Source organism: Bombus vosnesenskii, unplaced genomic scaffold, assembly GCF_011952255.1.
Source record: "Bombus vosnesenskii isolate JDL3184/JDL3185 unplaced genomic scaffold, Bvos_JDL3184-5_v1.1 scf7180000013263, whole genome shotgun sequence".
Classification (NCBI taxonomy): Eukaryota; Metazoa; Arthropoda; class Insecta; order Hymenoptera; family Apidae; genus Bombus; species Bombus vosnesenskii.
Window position 1 is genome coordinate 1180876 of NW_022882923.1, and position 24698 is coordinate 1205573.

Genomic DNA, 24698 nt, shown 5'->3' on the forward strand with positions numbered 1-24698 from the left:
TATATATATGTAAGTGTGTATATATATATATATATATATTTATTTATTTTTTATATTTATAACGAACACCGCCCATTACTACTAGAATTACAAATGGGAGCTTAATCTGTCTCTGTCTCTCTTTTCTTCTTTCTTTTTTTGACAGTTCTGATACTCAAAATAGATGATATATCGTTGAATGCAATGTGATACACGCATTTTTTTCATTGATCACTCAGGAAAAATGTTCGTCCTGCACAGTTCACCTCCCATTCCAATATAGTGGTTTTTCTGATTGTTTTATATTCCACTCAAATATATATTCATTGCAGACACACTCATGGTGTATTTATATTTGTTGATTATGGTACAAATCTGTAAGCAAAAAGTAGAGTGTGTCTCCTACAGTAATTGATTAGATATATTAACAAAAATGCGTATTATATTTTTTTAATTATTATGTTACTTTTTACAGAAAAAAATACATTATACTCTATTTGAGAAACGTTATGAATAAATTCTATTAAAGTTTAATGACAATGTCAGTTTTAATTCAGTTTCAAATATGATTATAAAAGAATATTATAGATATAAAATGTGTTAGTTATTGTATCCTAGTTAAATTGATAAATAATTGGTTATATACTACTACAATTGTCACTGCCAAAATATACTAATAAACATTATAAACTACAGAATACTTGGAACAAAAATAAAACAACATGTAAAACATGAAAAAATATTTATATAAATAATACTTTAATTATACATAACACAATACTACTTTCTTAAATTTCCTCTGAACTAACATATGTATAGAATAAATAAAAAATAAAATAGATTTTGTTTTTTAATCACTACTTTCTTTTTAACTTACTTAATCACAGCTATATTATAAAGATATAATTATGATGAAGGAATGAAAAAATTGAAGAAATTGGCTAAGCAATGATTTATATTGTTACATTGGAAGTAATAATGATAATGTTTTGATAAAAATGAAAAGAAACAGTTTTTACAGGATTTTTGTATTATATTATATACTACTTAAATAAAGGTTATTTTTGAAGTACTTACAGTTGTATTGATTAAATTAATAAACTCAAGTTTTAAATAAGAAATTAACACTTTCTTTAATATCATTTTATGATTTACAGTAGCAAATCTTAATAAAATTGTAAATATATTACAAGGATATTTTTACTCTCTTGTATCTAACATTTAACGGTATAATTAATATTATAAATGTATGTTATTCGTGTTTTAATCAAATAATAAGTATAAAAACTAAATGAAATAAGAATAGTATGTAACATTTTTAAGCATACAATATATAACGTTACTTTGTAATAGAATCTTGTAGAATTTAACATATAACGTATAAAAAAAAGAGAAATTTTCTAATTCTGATGTAGAATTTTAATTATGCATTATTTCCAATCAAGTGCAAATATATATATCCATGTTTTGCAACACGACAGATGATAAAATACAACAGGCTCATTAAAAGTATACAAATAAAAACGGGAAAAAATGCGAATTGGACTGCGCATTATTTACTGCAATAGTTGATCTACGAAGCTACGTAATATACAACGATATATTATGCAGAAATATACTTATATAAATATAATTTTTGTTCTAAAAGTATAGTGCATATTAAATGCCAAAATATTTATTTATAAATATTTATCTTAAAATTGTGCTAAAACAAATTTATAACAGACAAGAATCTTACTGCAATTGTGAGGTTTAAAAAAATCATCAGTTTTTATAGTTTCTAATATCATAAATGATTTTTTAACTATTAATAACTTATTTTCTGATGAAAATATAGAATTTATGAAATCTACTCATATTGTCTGTTATGTCTTAAAAATTCAGCAGACTTATATACAAAAACAAACTTTTTAGTGTAAAATGTCAATTTTGTCCTCTATAATGATGATTACTTTAGATATTCAATGATTTAATATGAAAAAATATTATTATTAATATAATCCAAATTTTGATGTTTGCGTCTTTTTTACTTGTTTAATAAATATTAAAAATGAAAGAAGTCAAAAGTACATGCAATAAAAATATTAAACATAACAAGAAATATGCTACAGCAATATCTACTCATGTCTCACAATACTAATACAAAATTTTGCATACAGTGCCCCATAAAATGTTTAAATTTTAACCTAATTAATATCAAAACATTTATATCATTGCAAGATAATCATTAGTGTCTATTCATTATATATCTTAGTATTATAAAAATATGTGGACATAGTATACTACAATATTATATCAAATGCTGGACTCATATCTGATGCACATATTAATTGTTTTGTGATTCTTTCAAGGATATTATATCTTTCACCATTGTTTATCACGAAGGTGTCAAATTGTAACTAATATAAAAGTGTATACCAATATATATTTGACACGTACAGATTTGGATAATCACTTGCAACAATTGCCAGTTGCTGCCTTTTGTCCTTCTGTCTCAACTAATCGGCGACCTTGACCACTTGTACTTGCATTTCCTGATTGTTCATTCTTTGGAAGTTTCTTAGCTGTAATATAATAACACAAAACTTTATTTAACAAAAAGAAAAATACAAATAGAAATAGAATATTATTAGAGATATATATTATACAAAGGAGATTAGTAAAATATTCTGAAATATAAAAAAAAACTTTTTATAAACATACAATAAATATTTTATATGATTATAAAGTAAGTACACTCTGTGTTATTATACTGTATGTAATTTAATAAGCGGTATTATTTCGAATCCAGATGTTCTCTATGTAGGTTAGATAAATATAATAAAATTGTTCGTGTGCATAACAATACAATCTTACCAATTGCCAAAAATATATCATTAACATTCATTGCTGTTTTGGCTGAAGTTTCCATGAAAAGAAGGCCATTTTCATCTGCATAAGTTTGAGCTTCATCAAATTCTACAACTCTTTTATTTGAAAGATCAGCTTTATTTCCAGCTAGTGCTATAACTATACTTGGACTGGCTTGTCGTTGCAGTTCCTTCACCCACGTTTGAGCACGTACAAATGTGTCCTGTAGTTTTTTAAAGATACATGTAAAGATTAAAAAATAATATTCATAACAATTATCGAAAAAATAACGATTAAAGTCTTATTACTATTTTTATTAACACAAAACCCAGAACATAACTATTTTTTTGCCATTCACCTGAATAAATATTTGCATTAAATATTGCACATAATTTTCAGTATACTTAAAATGTTATTGAATTTGATAGATCTTTACTCACTTGGTTTGTTATATCATATACAACAATGGCTGCCTGTGCACCACGATAATACATTGGTGCAAGACTATGATAACGTTCCTGTCCTGCTGTATCCCAAATCTCGAACTTTACAGTTGTATCATCCAGGCATACAGTTTGTGTTAAAAATGCAGCTAAAACCAATAAAATACTATCTAGTTAGATACATATTGTATTAATTATAATTCATGTTATTTTCATGTGACAGATGCTGTAATTAACACTTATAGTGATATTGAAATCCATACCTCCAATAGTACTTTCTTGGTACTCATGGAACTGTCCTTTCACAAACCTCAAGACAAGACTTGATTTTCCCACAGCAGATTCTCCAAGTAACACCAGCTTAAACTGACATATCTTCCCTTGTGTTGAACCATTTGGCCTCTGGGCTGTACCCCGATTAGCCATGATCACCTATGTTTAAAAAATTTGTAAATATTTAGAACATATTACTCTTTTAGTATAAAAATTATAAATTTTTTGCTGCTGTAAAGTTTATAGTGAATTAACATTTATAATAAGACACATTTAATACATTAGAAATAACAAAAAATTGGATGCGTTAATTTAGAAACATCTATAACACTAAACTTATGTTTCATTATTTTTAATATTCCTTCTTATAGCTTTTGTAAACAAACAGTAACATAAACTTTCTGTAAAATACTTAAATTTATTCAAAGCCTTGCTATTATCTCTAAAAATATTAAAAGCATAATTCTATATTTACAAAAATCTAACTATTTATTTCAGCATAAGACCAATTATTTTATATTTATTCAGTTATTATAAATGATAAAATTTTCTTTATAAATGAACAATAAATTGTTAAAATAACTCCTAAATTGGCATTTAAACTATAATATTATTTTAATTATAAAATATAACATAGAATTATATAAATAACAATTACTGGAATTCTGAAATAATTGTCGATTTTTTACTTGTACCTAAACCTGTAAATCAGCAGATAAAAGTCTATTTATACTGAAAGTTCATATGTAATAGATAAGGCTTTCAGTTACATACTAAGTAATCAACATTTAACTAAATGTTTTAGCTTGAACAATATAAACTGATAAATATACATAATAAATTATGATGTTTTTCTATAAACTCTAAAAGATTTTAATATAATGTTTAATACAATACTGAAAGTTATACAAGATGACTTTTTAACATGAGTATTATTAAATAAGAAAAATTAGTAATTCAAATTTAGATCTTCAGAAAAACATATTTTAAAGAATATTATAGCATATTAGCATATTGATTAAAAGTAATATATTAAAATAAATTTTTGAATCAAGCGTCACAAATATCAAATAATAGATTTCTTCACAATAGTATAAACATTATACCTTTCCAACCTTGCAGCTTGATATAGTTTCTATTATTTCTACATAAAACAATATAAAATAATTCGAAAGAAATTTTTTTATAATACTGTACAAATAACTAATATTATAAAGTACAAAATTTGACCACATGTAAATAACCTCTCAAAAATTGTATTACATTCAGTTTGCAATAAAATTAAATACAACAAAATATTATATCTACAACTAAATGAGAGAGAAGAATTAATATGGATTATAAGGATGAGGCTCCGTTAAAACGCATTACATAAAAACTGATCAAAGAACGGACGCAAAAATTGGAATAACAAAAAAGATGTATCCTTGGGTATTTAAGCGTATAAAGTACAAATAAACAAATAATCAAGAACCAAGATACGAATTACATCGTGAATGTCTGCAAAAATATGGAACTTGAGCAAATTAGAAGACAGGAGAAAAGAATTAGATATTGACTTGCATAAATGCGTATGATAAAATTTGATTGTCTACTCTATTGCGATTATTTTCTGACACTTACAAGTGAAAAAAACACAGTAGGAATAAACTAACGAAAAATAATAACGTATGCGGTTTAACCCATTAAAGCAGGGGATTCTGTTAATTACATTATCCAATTAGTTTGCGAGGAGAGTCTTGTTGAATTGAACGAGTCCGTTATTGGTTTGCGATAATGTTACAATTGATAAAACCAGACAGACTCTAAATGATAAACGCGTAGCCTGTTCTAACAAGGAATATACGAGTGAGAATTGGTAACACGATGACTAAACGCAGCAACTTCACGGCAATCACGGAATTCGCGTTACTCGCGGCGACGAAAAGGAAACAGGTCCGCATCGCGCGAGCCCGTCCGGGTACGGCTGACAAGAAAAAAACATTCCTAAGAGAGAGAACATACCAAATGAAAAAAACATACACGCACATATATACAGAGCTTACGCGTACTTAGAAACAAAATGAAGCTACGTCAAACCTTGCATACGTACGAACTCACCCCAAACTTATCTACGTAACCAACAGCTCATAACCTTCAGCGAAATAGTATTATCGAAAAATCACAAGAAACCGTTAAAGCGATGCATAGGGACTGCGAAAGAAAGAAAGAAACCGATAAGGACAGACAGAATTCTGTGTACGCGCGCGCAAATTCTCTTTCTCTCTTCCTTATATACACATACATGCATACGTAGGTGTTCTTACATACGTTCTTTCTTTCTTCCACTTATTAATGCTCTATCTTCTTTCCTCTCATTTACTTATTTGCTTAATCTGCGTTTCGTTCGTTCGCTTACTGATACGCTATCCCCACCCCCTTTCCCGCTATCTCTTTCTCATTCATTTACAGTGGAAGACAAAAGTATTCGTTTAGTAAGAATGCGAAAATAAAAAGTATTGTATTTGTTATAGTATTAATTATATTAATATGCATATGATTGTAGATTATACAGATGTTTGTAGTAATAAACAGAAAATACAAACTTTGTAACTTATAGAATGTTAATATTTGGAACAAAAGTATTTGCACTTTATAATTGATTATTATCAATATTACAATTGATATATTTTATTAATAACAGACTATAATTTACTTGGTATGTAATACATTAAATTTTTAAGAAACCCTACTGATATTTTACTTTATTAGAATCTTTGTGAAATATTCTATTATACCGACATATAAGAATCAATGAGATTTAAGCATGGTGATTGCTATGGTGACTTCCAGTCCTGGTCCTATTGAAATTAAGATGTATTTTCAATTCCAACATTATTTGACCCATTTGGGTAATAAATATTAGTTCTCTAATTCCTAATGGAACAATACCCCGCCCTTATCACTATACTTTTTCCCTCATACTTCATAGTTGATCGTACGTATCTTAAATCTATTTCAGTATCTGTTAATCATCATACCTTCTCTCATTCGTCTGATTGAAATTTCTGGGAAATCAAAATACGATGCTTTTCAAACATCTACACTTAAATATTTTAAAAGAAAGCCTGCAGACAAATGCCAACAAAGTTCAGCAGGATTAAGACCCATAGTAACAACCAGACTTAAATGTATGATGGGAACTAGAAAAACAGATAAGAAAATATCATATTAAATTAAAACAATATTTTAAAAAGATGAAATATTAATAACTCTACAAAGTATTAATTATAATATATAATAATAAACACTGATAGCGTATAGATATTTTGTCCCAAACATTAGCATTATGCAAATTTATAATTTTTATAAGTTACTATTGAGTATTTTAGTTGACCTTTGTTTTTTATATTTGTTACTACTAACATTGTTGTATAATGTATCATATGTATGTCAATCAACAATGCAGAAATACAGTACTTTTTTATTTTCACATTCCTATCGTACGAATACTTTTGTCCCTCACTGTATTCATTTACAATGTCTTTCTTTCACTCACTCTCACTCTATCTTTCTCTCTTGAACTCGTTCATTCATGTTAATTCTTTCTCTTTCCCTCGAGATAGCAAGGGAGGGAGGACAAGAGAAGCAAATAAAGGGTGTAAGCGATGCGCCACGATAGTTACAGTTCTGACTACTTGTCACCGCCCGTGAAACGTCAGCAAGATCTGAAATAATCGAGAGGAGCTAAAGCATATCCTATGAATTAAGAGAAAACGACAGAGAAAAAAGAATTCACAATCTAAAAGAAACCACATGTCCTAGGGTACACACGTAAAATCTTGTCGATGTTCGTGCAATAGAATACACATTAAAAAGACGAATAACGTAGACACGGTATTAAGCATATTCTTTGCGTCTGTGATAGATATCACAATATCCCATAAACTAAACTGTTTCGTTATGGGTTATATAAAAAAGAAAAAGTGAACATTAGAAAAAAATTAGAAAAAAATGTTTGAGGTAGCAAGGAAAGGGACACCTGGCAACTGAATGAAAACTGAAATTTTCTATGGTTAACCTGCTAGCGTGAGGAAGCTCGCCGTCGAATAAGAATGCGGCACTAGCTCTTTAGACGGTCGATGAGCGCACAACACCGCGCGACGATGATTAATGTCAATTCACTGCCGCGCGTCAGATACGATCACTTGTCTTGAGTAAATCGGCCCACTAACCGAGCATAGATCGTGCAATCTATATAGAATGTGTACATTTATGACAGCTCCGGTTGGTACACACACACACACATACACACACGCACACAGAGGGCAGATTACACGGCTCTATGAAGCTTGTTGATTTTTTTCACATTCCTCCTTATACGTTCGGAGAATTAAGATCTTTCGCCACTTTTCGGAAAAACAATAACTGTTCCAAATGGCACTTTTCTCGACAAGATGGATGGTACCGATGTCTCTGTAACCTAACGGAATGAAGATTAAAATCAAAGTTGATCGCACTGTAAAGAATCAAGGTCCAAATCACGCACACGGTACACACAGTGCTGCAACACTTTCATTTACAACGTCAAATCCGAAAGTCACGATCACACGCAATAGTTTACCACCGATCAATCAATGAGTCAGTCAATTTACCCAGATATTCTACGTGAAATTATGAAGAAACGTCGAACAGATTTTAATCTGAGAGGATCCTTCAAGAGTAAGTACCTTTCTTCAATGTCGTTTTCTTTTTCCTCGAATCGGTAATGGCGCATTTCAATGAACACGGCCGGAGAACGGCGCCACTGCTGACCAATAAGATTACAGTTTCATTTTATAGTGTTCTTTATATATACAGAATTAGGTAAGAAAAATATTAATTTTCAATTTTAATAATATCGTAATTTATGTTCTCCTTAGAACTTTTAGTTTTATTGCTATACACTTTTTAAAATATATGTTTATATACTCTAATTTCTAATATATTTTACTACAATTTATAACGTTGCGAATGTTTTCAAATATAAGTAGGGATCTTTGTTATTAATAAATTTTATATTTCTTTATATACATATAAGATATAACGTCAGGTATTAAATATAAATTATAACAATATAAAGTAAAATATCAGAATTTCATAACATTTCAAATTCACGCTTGGAATATTAAAGAGATTTGCAACTAATTCGTATAGTAGGTGTATCAAGGCGGATACTTAGCAATTTTCTTCTCCCATCCTTATTTTAAATTATTTTAGAATTTTTATTTTATACTTGATCCACTATAATGTGTAAAATATTCAATTATGCAATTACTAAATCCATAAAATTGAAAGAAGAAACCTGTTACTAAAGATCCAATACAAAAAACAAAATTATATATGTACGTATGTTTATTATTCTCTTTCGGATTAAAAAGGTTATATAATTCAGTCGTCAGAGAATGGAGTAAAATATTGTATGTAAAATGTACTAATATACATTGTAACATAATATTTTATCATTAAATTTATTTCATAAATCTCTGTACTTGATTTTAGTAATTTTTAATAATTGCCATTATTTTTCTTATAATTATTTCTTCAATATAAGTTTATATAAATTACTATTAACATAAATATTTATCTCGAAATCACTATAGCAAATATTGTTAATTATTTTGGGCATTAGTAAAAAAATATAAACTTATTTCACCATTTTTAAATTACAAAATGAAAAATGAATTACAATAATTATTAAATATGTAACAAACTTGTTTTAATTATATTTAATATCCAGTATCAAATAATTTTTACACATGAAATATAAAAAAAATGAAAATTTTACATAAAACCATAGTAGCCGTCCTGAAAGTAAAAATGGCAACAATGCAAGAACCCGGCTTCCATATATCTAACCACAGCCGACTCTAGAGTTAGCTCTGTTTCTCTAAATAAAAATAGGTTTCCTGGTGCGGTGTTGCCACGTTTTTCAGCAGTTCTAGTACTTACTAGAGTCGGCAGTGATAAAACTATTAGCTGCACTGATTGACTTTAATTCAATTGGTTAATTTCAAACGTAATATTTAGAAATGGCCGCCAAATACCCGTTTTCTGCAAAACGATATTTATTATTTCCAACTTTATAAGTGTGTCTATGTATGTTAAAAGAACGCGTGTGCTTTACATTTTTGGAATGTACAAATAAGAATCATTTATTGTACATGCCCACATGTATACATAATTATATTTCGTAAGAGATTTTATTAAAAAAACTATACTATTCAATCGTAGTATTTGTAGTTTACATATAAAAATTTATTAGATTTATTAACTTTAATGTTATTAAAATTAAAAACTAGAAGGTTTACTAATATTCGAAATTTTATAATTACTTATGATATCTCAGACATAATGGACAAATACCAACACATAAGAACATTCATATCAGCGGTTTTAGAATATACTAAACATCCAAGTGAAACAACCGCTTCAATTTTACAACGAAATCTTGGGGTAATTATATATTATTTTATTGTTTTTAATACATTGAAAATGAATAGCGATTATAATCTTACATAATACTTATGAATTACTTATATGAATACTTGATATGATTTTGCAAAAGCTAAAACAAACTTTAATAAATATTTTAGTATTCTGTTCAATATATAAAATATCCTTTATAATAAAAATTTATGTTTAAAAGGTAATAAGTACATCATTGGATTTAAGCATTTTTGACCCTGGAACTAACATAGCAGCAGAGTTCTATGTTAGTTTGCATGAGCTGATGAATTCTTTAGCTTCCAGAACTACTTTGATTTGGAGTGCTGTGGATGTTTTACAAAATGCTTGTCGCAATGCTGCTGCAAGACAAGCTCTCATCCATACATTTAAATTTGCACCTATACTGGCAAGATTATTGGAAGTATGTATATTTGTGTATTTTAAAGATCACAAAAATATAGCATTAGAATATGATTTAAAAAATATAGAGATATATTTATTTTTATTACATTTAAGGTTCATATTTTGTTTCCTATAATAAAATTTTTGAATTTAACAACTGGAAATATAAAGAAAGTAATAATTTAATGCTTCTGTATAATAACTTCATAGGCAAATTTAACAAGCGAAAAGAGAATACGAGTATTAAAACTACTACAAGAATTGACATATGGAATAAAAATTTATTGGCAAGAAGCTCATTTACCATATCTGGTATCAGTATTAACACAATGGGTGACACAATCTAGGGAAGAAAACATTATTGCACTTTCCTTAGGTGTACTAGTAAATCTCTGTTACAAAAATCTTCCAGCTGTATATATATTAATAAGAACGATTGATACAAAAGCATTCATACGGACCTTATTAAAAATACAACATTATAGTGTTAATACCAAAGTACAATGCTGTAAGCTTTTGATTATATTAGAACATACAAATACAAATATTTCGGAAAAATCTATTTGGGATTTTGCTGATGTCACATTCAGCAGTTTTATTACAGCAATGAAACAAAAGGATGTTCTGTTACTGAGACACATCATAGATTTCTTTGACTATGTTGGACAAAATGAATATTCCCATGCTGTGTTGTTAACATATCCACAGTTAGTTATTTTATAATTTTCAATGTAATTTTGATATTTGGTATAAAAATTACCTCATTTTTGTTTTAATTAGTTATGGCAGAGGCGTGGAAAATATATTGGCCACATTAGAAGATAATGCAGATCCAGAATGTGTTGCTCTCATGATGGAATTTTTGTCATTTCTAGTAAAATTAAAATTATCTGCTTTGGTATCTTTATATCCTTTATGTGTAAAAACTGCAATGACTTGGGTTCCTGTAGAACAGGTATGTCTTTGTTATATTTAAATACGAATAATGGGTAACAGATTATAATAATCTTTTCTAAATTAGGTGTGCTCCAGAGCATTAACTTTAATAAGAGTTACAGTAATTGATGCACGGCGTACTAAATCGTCATCTGAAGTGTTAGCAGAATTAGATGCTTCAGTTTTAATGCTCATAATAAATTCAGAAAATGATGAAATTCAAGGAAAATGTGAATTAACATTAGAAACAGAAACGAAATTAGCAGAATTAATGCAATTATTTCAAGAAATGGTTAAAACATCTACACTCAGAACAAAAGTGATGCAATCCTTGAATGAACAAATGATACGAAAATTATTAAGTCCAATGTTAGATTCTGAAACATGTGCAGCTGATAATTGGCCAGGGAATTTTATTCAAGTATTGTATTCTTGTTCCTTAAAAAATATAACTCTTGTTTTTTTATAGACATTTTTGATAATGATACTTTCTATTTTAGAATCCTACTACAAATTTATGTATTCATGCATTAGCTTTGACTGCTGATTTAGCTGCTGATAATTCGCAATGGTTAACTTTATATTCTGAGTTACTTAGAAAGAAACAAATTCAAATGACAATGGCAAATGCATTGTTCACTGGTGATACAGACATTAAACAAAAGGTTCTACAATTGACATCCACCATGGGATTTCCTCAAGAATGGTAGGTTTCATCTTAATGTTCTTTAGTTGTTTAACAAAGTACAAAGATTTTAACAGATATTGTTATTCAAATAAAACATTACTGTATTTTCACTACTAAAATTGAATACTTTGGCAACAAGTTATTTTAATTTTTATTGATGACAACTCTAGACAAATTCACTATCAGATGCAAATTGTATCCCATGTTTTTGTGTGACAAGTGTTTCCGCGGTGGCGCTTTGTATGAAGCAACTGGAGCCTTTGATATTGGTACAAAGTACTCATGGTATGGTAACAAATATTGGAAGTAAAATGTCCGTAAATGCAAGTAGTGAAATGGTCCCACTGTTTTCTTTCGTGCAAGAAGAACGGCTTGATGCATTTTTAGCAAAATTGGAAAGAACTTATGAGTCAAATCAAATCAATGATATTACCACATCAGCAGTAATGGAATTGTATGAATACAAGGTATATGCTTCTTTTTAAATACATCTTAACATAAGCACAAAATGCTTATTATATTTATTATATCTTATATTCGTATTATAAAAGTTAGCAGCTATGAGACATGCAGAACGGGCTATGCAATCTAGTTTAGAAGCAGCAAACAATCATGGAACCAGTTTGCAACATAGGCTGGCACAAGTAGTAGCAGAATCAAGCCGTTTACATCAAATGTTGTTTGACACACAGCAATGCTTAGAAGAAGTGAAGTCTACATTGACTGTAAAGCTTGCTGAAGCAGAAGAACAGAATAAAAAAGTAGTAGCTATTAAAACACAGGTTAGTATTTTTTATAGTGAATCTATCAAATAAGAGTTTAAATCAAAACTAAAATATAGAAGTCATATTTATAGGAAATTGAAGGTTTAGAAAAGATAGTAACAGAAAAGACTGCTAACATTGATCATCTAAATATAGTACTCGTGCAACATAAGCATGAATTAGAAAGTACTTTAAATAGAATTGAAACATTAACTAAAAAAATAAAAGAGTTAGAAATGGAATGTGTGACTGCAGATGCAAAAACCATGGAAATGACTAATAAAAATCACGAACTTAGTAAACTGCTTCTTAAAAGGCAGGATCAGTTAAATAAAAAGGATCAGGTACGTTTACATAGACTCTACTGTTATAATAGAATTGTTAATGTATGTATATATGATATTAAATAGGTAATAGAATTAAAAATTGCGGAAATTCAGTCTAATCAAAAAGATATATCTGCACTCAAACAAGAAACTCAACAATTATCAGAATTAGTACATACGTATGAAAAGAGCATTGCTGAAAAAGAGGAAATAATTAAGAAGATGAAAGCAGAATTGATGGATTTAAGTCGGATGCGTGACATGATTTTTGAACTTACTGCCAAAAAAAAGGAAGACCTAAACACAAGCTAATATTATATTTTTGTTGCAAAATTTATTTTCAAATTATCAAAACAATTTGATAGGAATTTTTAAAGAAATATTTCTTATTGATACCATTTTCTTATATTTTTAATATAAGTAATAGAAAAATAAATTTCGTTAATTTCTAAAACATTTATCGAACATCTCAAAATATCGTGTTCTATTTTTGTCGTATTTATAGACACTAAATACGCCTTATTTTAGGAAAGGAAGTTTACTGGCAAATTTTATCTGCTTTCTGACGTTCGGATCTTTCAAACAAAAAGTAGCATATGGTTGAAAGGCTGTTCCCCGTTTTTCTTTGTGGTCTATACTGTGATGTAAAATGATAGTTTTCCAAATTTAGCGATTATATATAGTTTGTTAGCAGTAAAAGTTGAAGAAAATAGAAAAAGTGGGGGAAGTGTGATTGTATATGTAGTTGTTCTTTGAACAAAATTATCTGCTCTGTTTACCACGATAATACTTCATCTATTTATTACTACAATTTTATCGGTACAAGATACATTTTTATTTTTATCATTCGCAACATAATTAATGCTTTTGGTATTAAAAAAATAGAGATTACTTATTTTATACATGTAATATTTTATTGAAACAAAATATATAGCTCGAAAATAGTTGAAAATGCAAAAGAAAGTGTTTCGAAATATGCAATCGGAAAAGATCTTACCGTATTTACTTTCATTTCGTTTAAGAAAAAAGTTCATCGAACTATTGGAAAACCAGTGTCACTTGCATTGGCATATTATAAGTAATTAAAAACTTCTCAATAATACATAGATGTGTATTGTTTTAAAATATTATTGTATATAAATAATTTATATAATATTTTTTCGACAATAGAAGGAAATAGCATTCTTAAAAAGGATTCGGTAAGAATTCAATGAAAGATTAATTAATTTTATTTATTTTGATGTTTATTTTAATGTCGGAGCTACATAGAATAATATATAATGAGTAATTAGCATTAATTCTAATTTAACATGTGCTAGTTCTACTTACATATACATGTATATTTTTATATATTATCCCTCAATAACAATATATTATAACCAATTTATATTCACCATTTTTCTGTATTTTGTATTGATAAAGCATTTATTGTATTATACCTATTTTAAAATCAATGATTTGAAGACATAAAAATTTATTCCTATACAACTGAAATACTGATATTATTTTCAATATTTTAAATTGAACATGGATAAGAATATAAGCTATACTTGTAGAATGAATAATATTCTTGCAAAAACAAATTTATATAAGTAGAAAGATTAAATATTATAATATTATAGAGTAATAATAATGTTTAAAGAGATACAGATTACAGTTTATCTTAAACAATTGAAAATAAAATAAGAGGGGGGGGGGGGAGAGATTCTGTTACTTCACAATTTAAATCGTAATATCATTCTGTCGCTAAAAAGTGAAATTTTTAATTCAATTGTTTCTGTGTGTATGTGTGCGTGTGTGTACCTTATCATTTCGTTAAAACACATTAATGTACTAGTTAGAAAATCTAGTTTCATTAGCTTTGATAACAGAAGCGATAATTAGGTCTAAAGTAATATTAATGCTTTAAAAAAATTACTTATCTAAATTCGCTTACTTATTTGCAATGTACTATTCTTTATTACTTTTCTAACTATTGCGAAATTTGTTTGAATAATTTAAACATTGAAATTTATTAAATTATATCATTCAATGAAATAAAATGTAAGAGGCATATTAAGATAATTATAGATGCATAAACTAATCAAAGATATCTGCATTGGATTAAACACAAACACAACTTATATATATTATATTCAATATGTTTAGTACAATTATAACGAGACATCAATAACAAGCTTCTTAAAGATATATACGGGCAAGAATGTATAATCTACTTCGAGTCAACAAAACAAATAGACCATTTTTTAATGGCATCGTGATGACTGTGAAATTATCATAATATCTATTTTTGCACTTTCTTGTTTCTAGACACATTATAGTTTATGTACTAAATGTAGATTCAAGAATTGAAAACTAGGAATGACACGGATACAATACACACTTATGTCTTCGATATAAGAGAAATATTCATTAATTGCTTAATGTGAGTGTGGGAGTATAATGTGTTCGAAAACGATATTATAATATTTCGGTGGATATTATTTATCTGTGAAATTTCAATGAGAAATTTTCCTGATACATAGTTATCAACCTTGAAATAAATGCTATCATAGACGGAACTTACGCAAAATAACTTATAACCACAGTTTTGTTACTCGATAGTATCGATACCATTTACGGGAGGTTTTGAAGACATCGACATGTGGTTGTTGTGGTTTTGTTGATGACTCTTTGCATGTGTTACTTTGGAAACACATGGACGACCAGCTAGAAAAGTTGCGAACTGCTCCTGTAAAAGTAGCATCAGTTGCTTGATACTATTTTTTGTATTGATACTAGTTGATGACATAGGTACATCATAATTAATAAAAATCTATAATAAATGTGGTTCGTGGTTAAACATTATTAGAGTGAACATTATTTGAATTCTACATACCAATAAATGATTTGTAGATGAATTGAGCCTTTGTATAGCCAAATTAATGGCTGAAATTTGTTCTTTTGCTGCACCCCTTTTACCGATAATTGGCATCATCTTCAGAACAAAAAGAGGCCGAATAAACATAGATAAACGAAGGAACCGTAGTAATGAATATTTCAAGAATTGAATGATGTACAAATTTATTGACAATTACTCTGAAAGTAGCATCCGCAACTACGAGCAATTGATGCGACACTCCAATGAGAAGTCTACCAAGATTGCGCGGGGTTCTAGCTGCTAACGTTGTTGTCCCATTCACTAGATGAACAATACGACGCGCAGATTCACGCGTTAAAAGAACCAATAACTGTTCTAGAGTAGCTGGTCGAGCTTGGTTTTCTGGTTCAGGCAAACTTAATGTTCCCCAAAGTTCTTTCGCCTTTTTAAACGCTAGTTTTGGGTCCGTTGCTAACTGTAACATATCAACTTCATCGTTCGCATAACAGAGCAAGTATATAATTGGAAAGTGATCAATGATGCAAAGTATAGTTTATTCAGTAAATGATATTAATAGATAATACAAATAAATAATACTTACTCAAGGCTTCCTTCTCCTTTCTTTTTACTTTTGCTAATTTTTATTTATTATTTGTATTGTTTATTACGTATATCAGCTGAAAGAAGTGTTACTTACCAATTCTACAATATATAAAAGTATATGAATGCATTCCGTTCCTTGTTCCTTAAGCGCTCGAGCTTCCGCTAATGTGCGACGCGTTAGCCGTTTTTGTAATTTCCTAGATAACCTGGCACCGTGTTTGATAGTTCGTGTGGTCTTACTCACAGGTTCAGATGGAGAGGAATCTAAAAAATAATTTTCGTTGACAACGATTTAACTTAATCGATTATTTGTTTGCTCGATACGGTACTTGACGTATCAGTTAACACTGAAACGCTAGAACCGATGATTAAAGATGGAGACCAAAGAAATAAAGATGAAAAATACACGAAAAGGTATATAATGCGAGGGAAAATCACTAATTTAATTATTTGAACACTACGTGTCACGATTAGTTCGAATAATCAATATTTAATATATATTTAGAAGTTTAATTTGATATTAATTGAACATGATTTCATTTGTTATACATACAGTGATAAACAAAAAGTATTTGCGCATACCTTTATTCTCCAAATGAAGTGTGTCTTTACCAGATTTTATACACTTCATTTTCATAATACAAAATTTTTGTAATCATATGAAATTACTGTTAAGTGATATAAAATTTAATATACTTAGATTTAATTAGTTAATACGTAAATACTATAATAAATACAATGAAGTATGAATACTTTTTGTATCCACTGTATATAGAAAGTGTAAAAGATTACTTTCTTAAGTTGCTATTAGAATATTTAAAATATGGTCTAAATTACTATCGGCAATTTAAAACGAATAATTTACCATGGTCTACTGTATCGGTAGAATCAGCAGGCAAGTAACGATCAACATATTTATCTGCGACAGTTAGAGCCCCATCTAATCTATCTACCGCTGCGTTCGCGGCTTGGCTTCCTATCAGTTTCACGCTTCCGGCACGCATTAGAACAGGCCTCACGATTTTGTTGCTCACATATTCTCGTGCATTGCAGTATATCTTTGTAATATAAAATATACATTGATTTCATTCTTTAGAATAATGAAATGTTAAATAACTAACATTTAACTTTAACTGTACTTACAAGATGCGGAGGAAGATGCACGGCTGGTACTCTCTGTTCAACGATATCGATACCTTTACAGAGCAATTGATCGATCGTCATAATAGGCCCATTTAATACGGAAATCGCAGGTTTCGCTGATGCTGTTGCAATTGCAAGTGATTGTTCAGCAGTATATAAACTCCAGCTCATCAATGAATTTGAACGCTGAAATTAACAATATCATGTTTGTCCCTTGATTTTGATTTTTTTCGTGAGGATATGACGATTACTAAGCTAGATAAATGGAAGATTAAGTAGAATAAGATTAATGTTTAAAGATGTGGTTGACATTTAAATTAATACGAATATAAAGAACATAAACTTATTAACAAATTGCTTTATTGCTGCATATACGTGCATTTATCTTAATCAGCCGTTTAAAATTTCTAACTATAAAGTCATTGAGAAATATTTAAATTCTTGCATTAAAGCAATAGTTTCATTTTTAGTTTATATACTTTCATACTTCTCTATTTTAAAGATAGCAGTTTGCTCACGCTATTTTACTTCTGGATACAATGTACATATATAAAAGTTTTGCTGATCATTGCAAACATACGGCACTTTCACGACAAACGAAACTAGCAAGTGAAGGATGAGAGAAAGTGGAGCGATTCGTGAAACTGTCAGATTATTAAAACAGTTTTGCTTACCTTTAGTCTATCGTAGACGTTACCAGCGATATGTATACTGTTTTCTACAATAGGCAGGTTGGAGATTCTAACAACTGATTCGAAACGCGGCAAATCGGAGTGCCGTTTGTTTTCGGAATATCGAGTTTTCGGGTTTGTTCGCGCCATTTGAGATAGTTGCTGTAATTAAATCAAAATTATTATTTTCATTTCTAGTACAAAAAATACTAATACTCATATGTATACACAAGTACCAATTTCAAGCTTTCTGTTCCTTATGTACGTTTTTGTATATTATGTTTTAATTATATTTTGTATCATATTACACTTTTCTATTCCGAATGATAGTTTTCATCTTAAAAATTTATTCCTTTTCTATATTTTTCATAAATCTCTAGCAACGTAAATAATCTATACATACAATGTAGAACTAACAACGACATGGTAACATTTCATTTTTAGTACTTACTTTTAACAATATTCTTGACGTCAGTCGTCTTACAATAAAAGAAAACGAATGTTGTTGGTACTGTTTATAATAAATGTGTGATAACTTTTGATAGATACATATACAAGTGCAAACAAGAGTATAAAACGATTGTATGCATATAACGTGCCTAATGTATGAATTATAGTAAAGGAAGTTAATGATTAGAAAGGTCTGATCAATTACATTACGTCGTCGAATAATATTCCAACAGCTTTGCAAAATTTTTAAATACACGATATATACAGTGCTGTATACTAATCGAGAGAAACCAGTTGTAGCAATTGATAAGAAAGGTCACATTATAATGTACCTCGTGGTTAATGTCGAGGCTGTACTTTCTCTTCAAGTATGTCAATAACTTAGATTTATTTATAGAGATCTGTTACCTACATCTTTAAGTCATATACTTAAATAATAAATACAAATATAAATAATATAAGTTGTCTCACTTCCGAAACTAAGAACGCCAATTTTATGTTGACAGAACGGTGTACACAAGTTTGTTTCAAACTTACTATAAAACCATAAAATTATACTATAGGTTCACGTTAAACACCGGTCGATACCCTTATTCTTATCGCGCTTATCGAAACCATAACGCAAACTTTGTCGATTAATTCGAACTAATCCTAATTCGAACAATATCTCGTATTTATATATATGATATATATGATGTATATACATGAGAGAGAGAGTGAGAGAGGGGGGGAGAGAGAGAGAGAGAAGTAGTAGTAGTAGAAGAAAGCGCCATCAGATTCAATATGTATATAAGCACGGAAGAAACGAATTTGAGGAATAATCGTTCGAAAGTAATTGGAATAAATATTTTCGAAGCTATTACAAAATATATTATAACGTTGTTAGAAAATATTCTTATAATAACAAGTTCAATAAACCTCAATATATACCTAAAATATTGCCGTATCTAATATAGTTGTATAGAGAATATATAGAGAATACAGATATCGAATTTCACAATCTGAATCTATTTCACAATAAGGATAGGAATTAGTTATCCAATTTCTTATATAACGTAACAAAGTTAATACGCATATAAAATTTTGCTTCATTAAACATAGATTCTATTAATCTTTAAAATAGAACTTTACCAGAGAGACAGAGATTAATGAATTTTACGGTAAACGCCAGATGTAGTGACCGAATCACACGAGGACGATCGAATTGCATTTAAATCTATATTAAAGTTTGAAAATCCATGAAAATTGGACTTAACCAATGACTAATCGATCGATAGTAGTTGCACAGATAATTGATCCTTACCTTAGGCTGCGAAAAGGCAAATGGACCGATAGTAAGGCGAAGACTTGATCACGATGAAATTATATAACGGAACTTAGCAGGGTGTAAAAACAGATGGAATGACAGAGTCAGTGTTTCGCGAAAGAACACGCCACTGACTGCACGTCGGAGTCTGCGAAATGGTATCTCATCGGTTTGACCTATGACACGCCGATTATACAGCCACGGCGACCATCATGCCTCATGAATCTATTTTTTCTCAGCTCTTGCTTTACACTTATAATCTAATAATACACAGTAAAAGTTCTGTATAAAGATCATAGAGAAATGAAGGTTAATCCTGATTCGTCCGCTCATTCACATTTAATTTTTTGCTTAAACACGAGGGGTAATGCATGTTAGACTATTCAAGGTTAGGTTTACTATAAAGCATATTTTTTTATATACATAATTATATGTGTAATTGGAGTAAAAATTGGGTTAATTAATATTTATAGTTTGCAGCGAATTTTAGTATCGGGCGATTTTAAGGGAATCTGATTTCTATATCTGTCACGATTATTAATTTTCACAGGTAAATATTTCAATGAAATACAATGTTTCGTAATTTAGAAATTTAATAAATCGATGATAGAAATTTCTAATGGAAAATAATAATATAGATGGAAATTTCAAACTGAATATTTTCAGAATTCATTGAAAAAGTTAAAGTTTCTTACTGTACAAAAATATTCAGCAACTGTTTATAAAAAGATATCTAACAATTTTTTAATTCAGAAAATGTTAGATGTTGCAATGGTTCAATTCATTAATGTTGAACAGTCAATTTCATGGAGATACGAATTGTCTCAGTAATTAGAAAGAAAAGAAAAGATACATAATTCTAAAACGAAAGTTACTATTATAGAACACAATAAGATGAATATCATCCTAAATAATTGGATGAGCATTTTTAAAAATCATCATCATCGTAACCATTTGTCATTTGTTACAAGTAATGGTAAATAAATATTTTAATCTGAAGTTATAAATGTACAACGGTGGTAGTACGTATTTAGAAATTAAATTATTTGGGAATTAATGTAATTCTCAAATACTTGTAACATTTAAATTATTTCAATTATTTCAATGTAAAACATATATAATGTGTTACGCATGCAGAAAATTATACATTTAAAAATACGTAACGCCAGACATAAGCGATACGATAAAGAAGAAAGTAGTTGCGACATGGTAGTAGTCGAAGGGCAGTGTATCTACTTATAGTAATAGCTATAGAAAATTTATAGTGGAAAAGGAGACTACGTGGAAAACTTTAAATTATCGCCGGCAGACGTTCTTAATTGCTATACAAAGTCCATCGCATCAAACGACTATTTGCGTGTATGGGATGGTATAGTAATCAGTTGAATATGTGTGAATAAAAATACATCTTATTTTTTATTTGACACGTATTTTGAAGGAAGACATCACGTATCATATTTTTCCTATATTTAATATTATATTAAAATTCAGTTTAGATAATGAGAATTCAAATTTGTATTTCTGAATTTCAGTAAAAAGTTAAGTAATATCAATGTAAAGTAATGAGACGATTTAGAATTTATCTTTCATTGTACAACGTATCATTATACAATTATGCTATTTAGTAGAATTTAATTCTTCCTAAGTCCATTTGACAGACTGTTATGTCTTTGTAACAGAAACAAAGATTAATTCGTGATATTAAGGTGTAGAAAAATCATATTTCTGATAACCTTTGTACTACAGGATATCTATTGGAAACTATTTAGTCAATGATCAAGTTCAGGAAAAGCTATTTGAGTTATTTGAATTGGATAGTTATTTTAAGAGTGGGATGGATTTTTCGAGGATTAAGAAATAAAACATCTTTCTATATTAAAGACGGGAAATTCTAGGCGAATTTTATCTTATTGCTTTGAAAGAAATATTGATTTTTGAAATGTGTCGCTGGAAAACAAATTATCTATTTTTAGAAAGTCAAAGGTTTAAAGGTTGATTGGATTATTTATTAAGAGTTGGTTTATTTATTATTTACCAAAGAGATATGGTATCTATCGTTTAAAAAAAGGATTTCAACAAAATCCATTTAAACCGAAACAAGACTAGCTAAAACACCCCAAAGAAAAAGTTTATTTGTATAACTGTTATAATATTAATGTATGTTAAATAAGTTTGAATACAATGTTTCTCAATTTATAAACCTAGTATGTAGAAAATTAGACACAACCACACTGTAATTAAGTGTGTTCTTAGTTCATCAATCCCAATTTAATGACATAGATAACAAGTAATAAGGAGAGAAATGAATTATTGAGCCCACTAATGCAATAATTGCATCACATGGTAAATGGTTATTATGTACACGCACGATTACACGTGTACGTCATTCTTTTCTATATCGCTAATTTATTTTATATGGTTTAGAAGATTTAAATTTAAATATTCTCAGTTCAATAAAATGGAACTCAATATCCATATTATAGGAATAGTGTAATAGCACAAGTCCATTTTGTACAAATAATCTTCTTCTTAATATATACAATTAGTAGAATCATCACTTAAAATTAAGTTGAACATAGTTATTAGATATATAAGCATGTTTGTTATTAGAATTAGAAAATTGTTTCATTTCTTCTGGATTATTCTTCTGGTTATTGTAACATTATATAAGAATGATTAAAATCATGTTTTAAAATTATTAAAGATATCCAAATGAAATGAGAATTTTTAAAGAATTTTTCAAACTTTGTAATAGCCCATTGTATATGTTTTACATATACATGTAATATTACATGTATGTATATGCATACTGAAAATAATATAATAAGAATCCGATCAAGTGTAGCATATGCAGCGAAGTGCAATAAAATAAACGATATCTATATTTAGTTGAAATTATCGCGGCTCCTCGTGTGATTTAATAATTGTTTTAGAGGATAGTCGCTGAGTATATTATCAACAATTAATTTTTTTATTTATCACTATTACAAGATTATTATTATTATTATTGTCATAAAATGATTTCTCACTGTTCGTTTCTTTTATTAGTTTCTTAACGCGAAGCAAATGATAAGTGGAGCGCGGTTCTAATTTATGTTCAATACAAACATTCTGCAATTGATCTTATTAGTTTTAACTGTGATGTATATCAAGATTTATTTTTGGTTTCTATGCAAACATTATCATACAATACATATAGTAACTTATTGAAAAAATCTACAGTAAATAATAATTCTTTAGGAAATGCGGTTTCTCTACGAGCGTAATTAGCCATACGACTCAGCATAATGGGAATTTTATAATAGTCATGGTCATGACTAACTTTTAGATGATACGTAAATGACGATGCAAAAAATTCCTGGAATACGGAAAACATTATGCCGTAGGGATTATTCAATGCTCGAAGAAGGTAGCGAAGATAAAAATATTTAAAGAATACAATCGTGTTGAAGTTGGTATATTATATTTGTCAGTTATTGTAAGATATTAGTAATATAATATGGTATAATAAAATATGAGATTTAATTGTTAGTTTCCGGCAGATTCAATGATATTTTGATTACTTAGACTTAGATACTTTATCAGCCGCATCATTGACTAAATACAAAATAGACCTGTGTTTAAAATTTTGTGTCTCACATTCTGAAACACAACCTCGAAAAGAATCAGAGTGTTTCTTATGGAGCGTTCAAATGATCAATATTATTGTCAATATTTAGGGTTTTCAACATTGTATTGACAATGCATCTATATTTGTCGTCGGTGGTCTAGAGAGTCTCTTATGTATGGTAATGTTGAGAATTTTGGATATTGACAGTAATATTGACATTAATGTTCATCATCTGAACGTTCCTTTATGCTTTTTGTGATTTGCTACGAATATAGAAATTATATTCAATTTAAGCATCGAAAGCGATAAATATGAACTTGATATCTACGGAACATCGCGATCTGTACTACCGAGCGTTAAGGGATTTATCCATAAATGTCTGTGGTTTATCACAGAGGTTACTGGTCTGTGGCTTTATCTGTAATTTAGTTAATGATAAAAAAGATCACTAATAACCATATGTAAGTATGTAGGAATATGAAGCATTATCTATTGATGGTAACAAATTTCTTACTTGCTTACGAACTAAAAATTGAAACCTGTTGATTTTATTTTAAAATAATAACTAACTTAATTAAAAATATTATCGTAAATGTAATATCTTTTAATACGTGTAGTCGAAGCTTCGAACAGAAAATCAAGAAAACGAAAAGCAAGATTTATTGATCCCGTTATGGGAGAAGAAAGAATTAACAGAATTGTAGCATCACAAGAGGAGAAAGAAAAAGTAACAGATTAAGTTAAACTTTCATTTGTAAGAGAGAAAATGGATGAACTAGCTAAACAAGGTCAACTTTTTTAAGGAAGAAGAAAGGCTCTGATAAAAATTAAGTTAAAATTAGACTTTGATTGACTTTCTTTCTTCTACAAATGTCGATTAAATGTTTTACAGAGTTAAAAACTTTATAAGTTAACTTAAAAACATT

General features: G+C 28.6%; 3 protein-coding genes across 11 annotated transcripts; 1 reads left to right on the forward strand and 2 right to left on the reverse strand.

Moving 5' to 3' along the window:
• Positions 1-133: 133 nt before the first annotated feature.
• Positions 134-8339, reverse strand: LOC117234098 (ras-related protein Rab-5C). 6 transcript variants are annotated; one of them, XM_033495004.1, is made up of 6 exons: positions 7606-8183; positions 3536-3704; positions 3270-3421; positions 2836-3052; positions 2419-2543; positions 134-354 (listed from the first exon to the last, which is right to left on the reverse strand). In XM_033495004.1, the coding sequence occupies exons 2-5, from the start codon at positions 3696-3698 to the stop codon at positions 2431-2433; spliced, it is 645 nt and encodes a 214-aa protein (XP_033350895.1). In that variant the 5' UTR covers positions 3699-3704; positions 7606-8183; the 3' UTR covers positions 134-354; positions 2419-2430. The 6 variants fall into 6 exon arrangements, with proteins under 6 accessions (XP_033350895.1, XP_033350904.1, XP_033350913.1 ...); XM_033495013.1 differs by lacking the exons at positions 134-354; positions 7606-8183 and adding an exon at positions 8255-8339 and having other exon boundaries at positions 1249-2543; XM_033495022.1 differs by lacking the exon at positions 134-354 and having other exon boundaries at positions 1249-2543; positions 8180-8316.
• Positions 8138-13862, forward strand: LOC117234078. 3 transcript variants are annotated; one of them, XM_033494949.1, is made up of 11 exons: positions 8162-8246; positions 9913-10019; positions 10213-10434; positions 10626-11122; positions 11196-11370; positions 11437-11772; positions 11852-12057; positions 12260-12506; positions 12591-12821; positions 12896-13147; positions 13214-13862. In XM_033494949.1, exons 1-11 carry the CDS (start codon positions 8162-8164, stop codon positions 13439-13441), a joined length of 2586 nt encoding a protein of 861 aa, XP_033350840.1. In that variant the 3' UTR covers positions 13442-13862. The 3 variants fall into 3 exon arrangements, with proteins under 3 accessions (XP_033350859.1, XP_033350840.1, XP_033350848.1); XM_033494957.1 differs by lacking the exon at positions 8162-8246 and adding an exon at positions 9464-9756 and having other exon boundaries at positions 13214-13441; XM_033494968.1 differs by lacking the exon at positions 9913-10019 and having other exon boundaries at positions 8138-8246; positions 10310-10434.
• A 1370-nt stretch (positions 13863-15232) lies between these two features.
• LOC117234089 (lipid storage droplets surface-binding protein 1) lies at positions 15233-20317 on the reverse strand. Of its 2 annotated transcripts, none has more exons than XM_033494982.1 (8): positions 20160-20317; positions 18410-18568; positions 17736-17921; positions 17458-17650; positions 16687-16856; positions 16207-16464; positions 16008-16106; positions 15233-15860 (listed from the first exon to the last, which is right to left on the reverse strand). In XM_033494982.1, the coding sequence occupies exons 2-8, from the start codon at positions 18554-18556 to the stop codon at positions 15723-15725; spliced, it is 1191 nt and encodes a 396-aa protein (XP_033350873.1). In that variant the 5' UTR covers positions 18557-18568; positions 20160-20317; the 3' UTR covers positions 15233-15722. The 2 variants fall into 2 exon arrangements, with proteins under 2 accessions (XP_033350873.1, XP_033350884.1); XM_033494993.1 differs by lacking the exon at positions 20160-20317 and adding an exon at positions 19394-19416.
• Between the last annotated feature and the right edge of the window lie 4381 nt (positions 20318-24698).

What these genes read in the sequence shown, in the direction of transcription:
- LOC117234098 (XM_033495004.1), bottom strand. Translation starts at nt 3,698, where the DNA reads ATGGCTAATCGGGGTACAGCCCAGAGGCCAAATGGTTCAACACAAGGG. An exon ending in CCAAGAAAGTACTATTGGAG is followed by an intron (nt 3,422 to 3,535) that starts GTATGGATTTCA and finishes TATTGGTTTTAG; the next exon opens with CTGCATTTTTAACACAAACT. An exon ending in TGATATATTTTTGGCAATTG is followed by an intron (nt 2,544 to 2,835) that starts GTAAGATTGTAT and finishes ATTATATTACAG; the next exon opens with CTAAGAAACTTCCAAAGAAT.
- LOC117234078 (XM_033494949.1), top strand. Translation starts at nt 8,162, where the DNA reads ATGAGTCAGTCAATTTACCCAGATATTCTACGTGAAATTATGAAGAAA. An exon ending in GTGTTGTTAACATATCCACA is followed by an intron (nt 11,123 to 11,195) that starts GTTAGTTATTTT and finishes TGTTTTAATTAG; the next exon opens with TTATGGCAGAGGCGTGGAAA. An exon ending in GGCCAGGGAATTTTATTCAA is followed by an intron (nt 11,773 to 11,851) that starts GTATTGTATTCT and finishes TTTCTATTTTAG; the next exon opens with AATCCTACTACAAATTTATG.
- LOC117234089 (XM_033494982.1), bottom strand. Translation starts at nt 18,556, where the DNA reads ATGGCGCGAACAAACCCGAAAACTCGATATTCCGAAAACAAACGGCAC. An exon ending in ACGTCTACGATAGACTAAAG is followed by an intron (nt 17,922 to 18,409) that starts GTAAGCAAAACT and finishes TGTTAATTTCAG; the next exon opens with CGTTCAAATTCATTGATGAG. An exon ending in TTGCGGATGCTACTTTCAGA is followed by an intron (nt 16,107 to 16,206) that starts GTAATTGTCAAT and finishes TTTGTTCTGAAG; the next exon opens with ATGATGCCAATTATCGGTAA.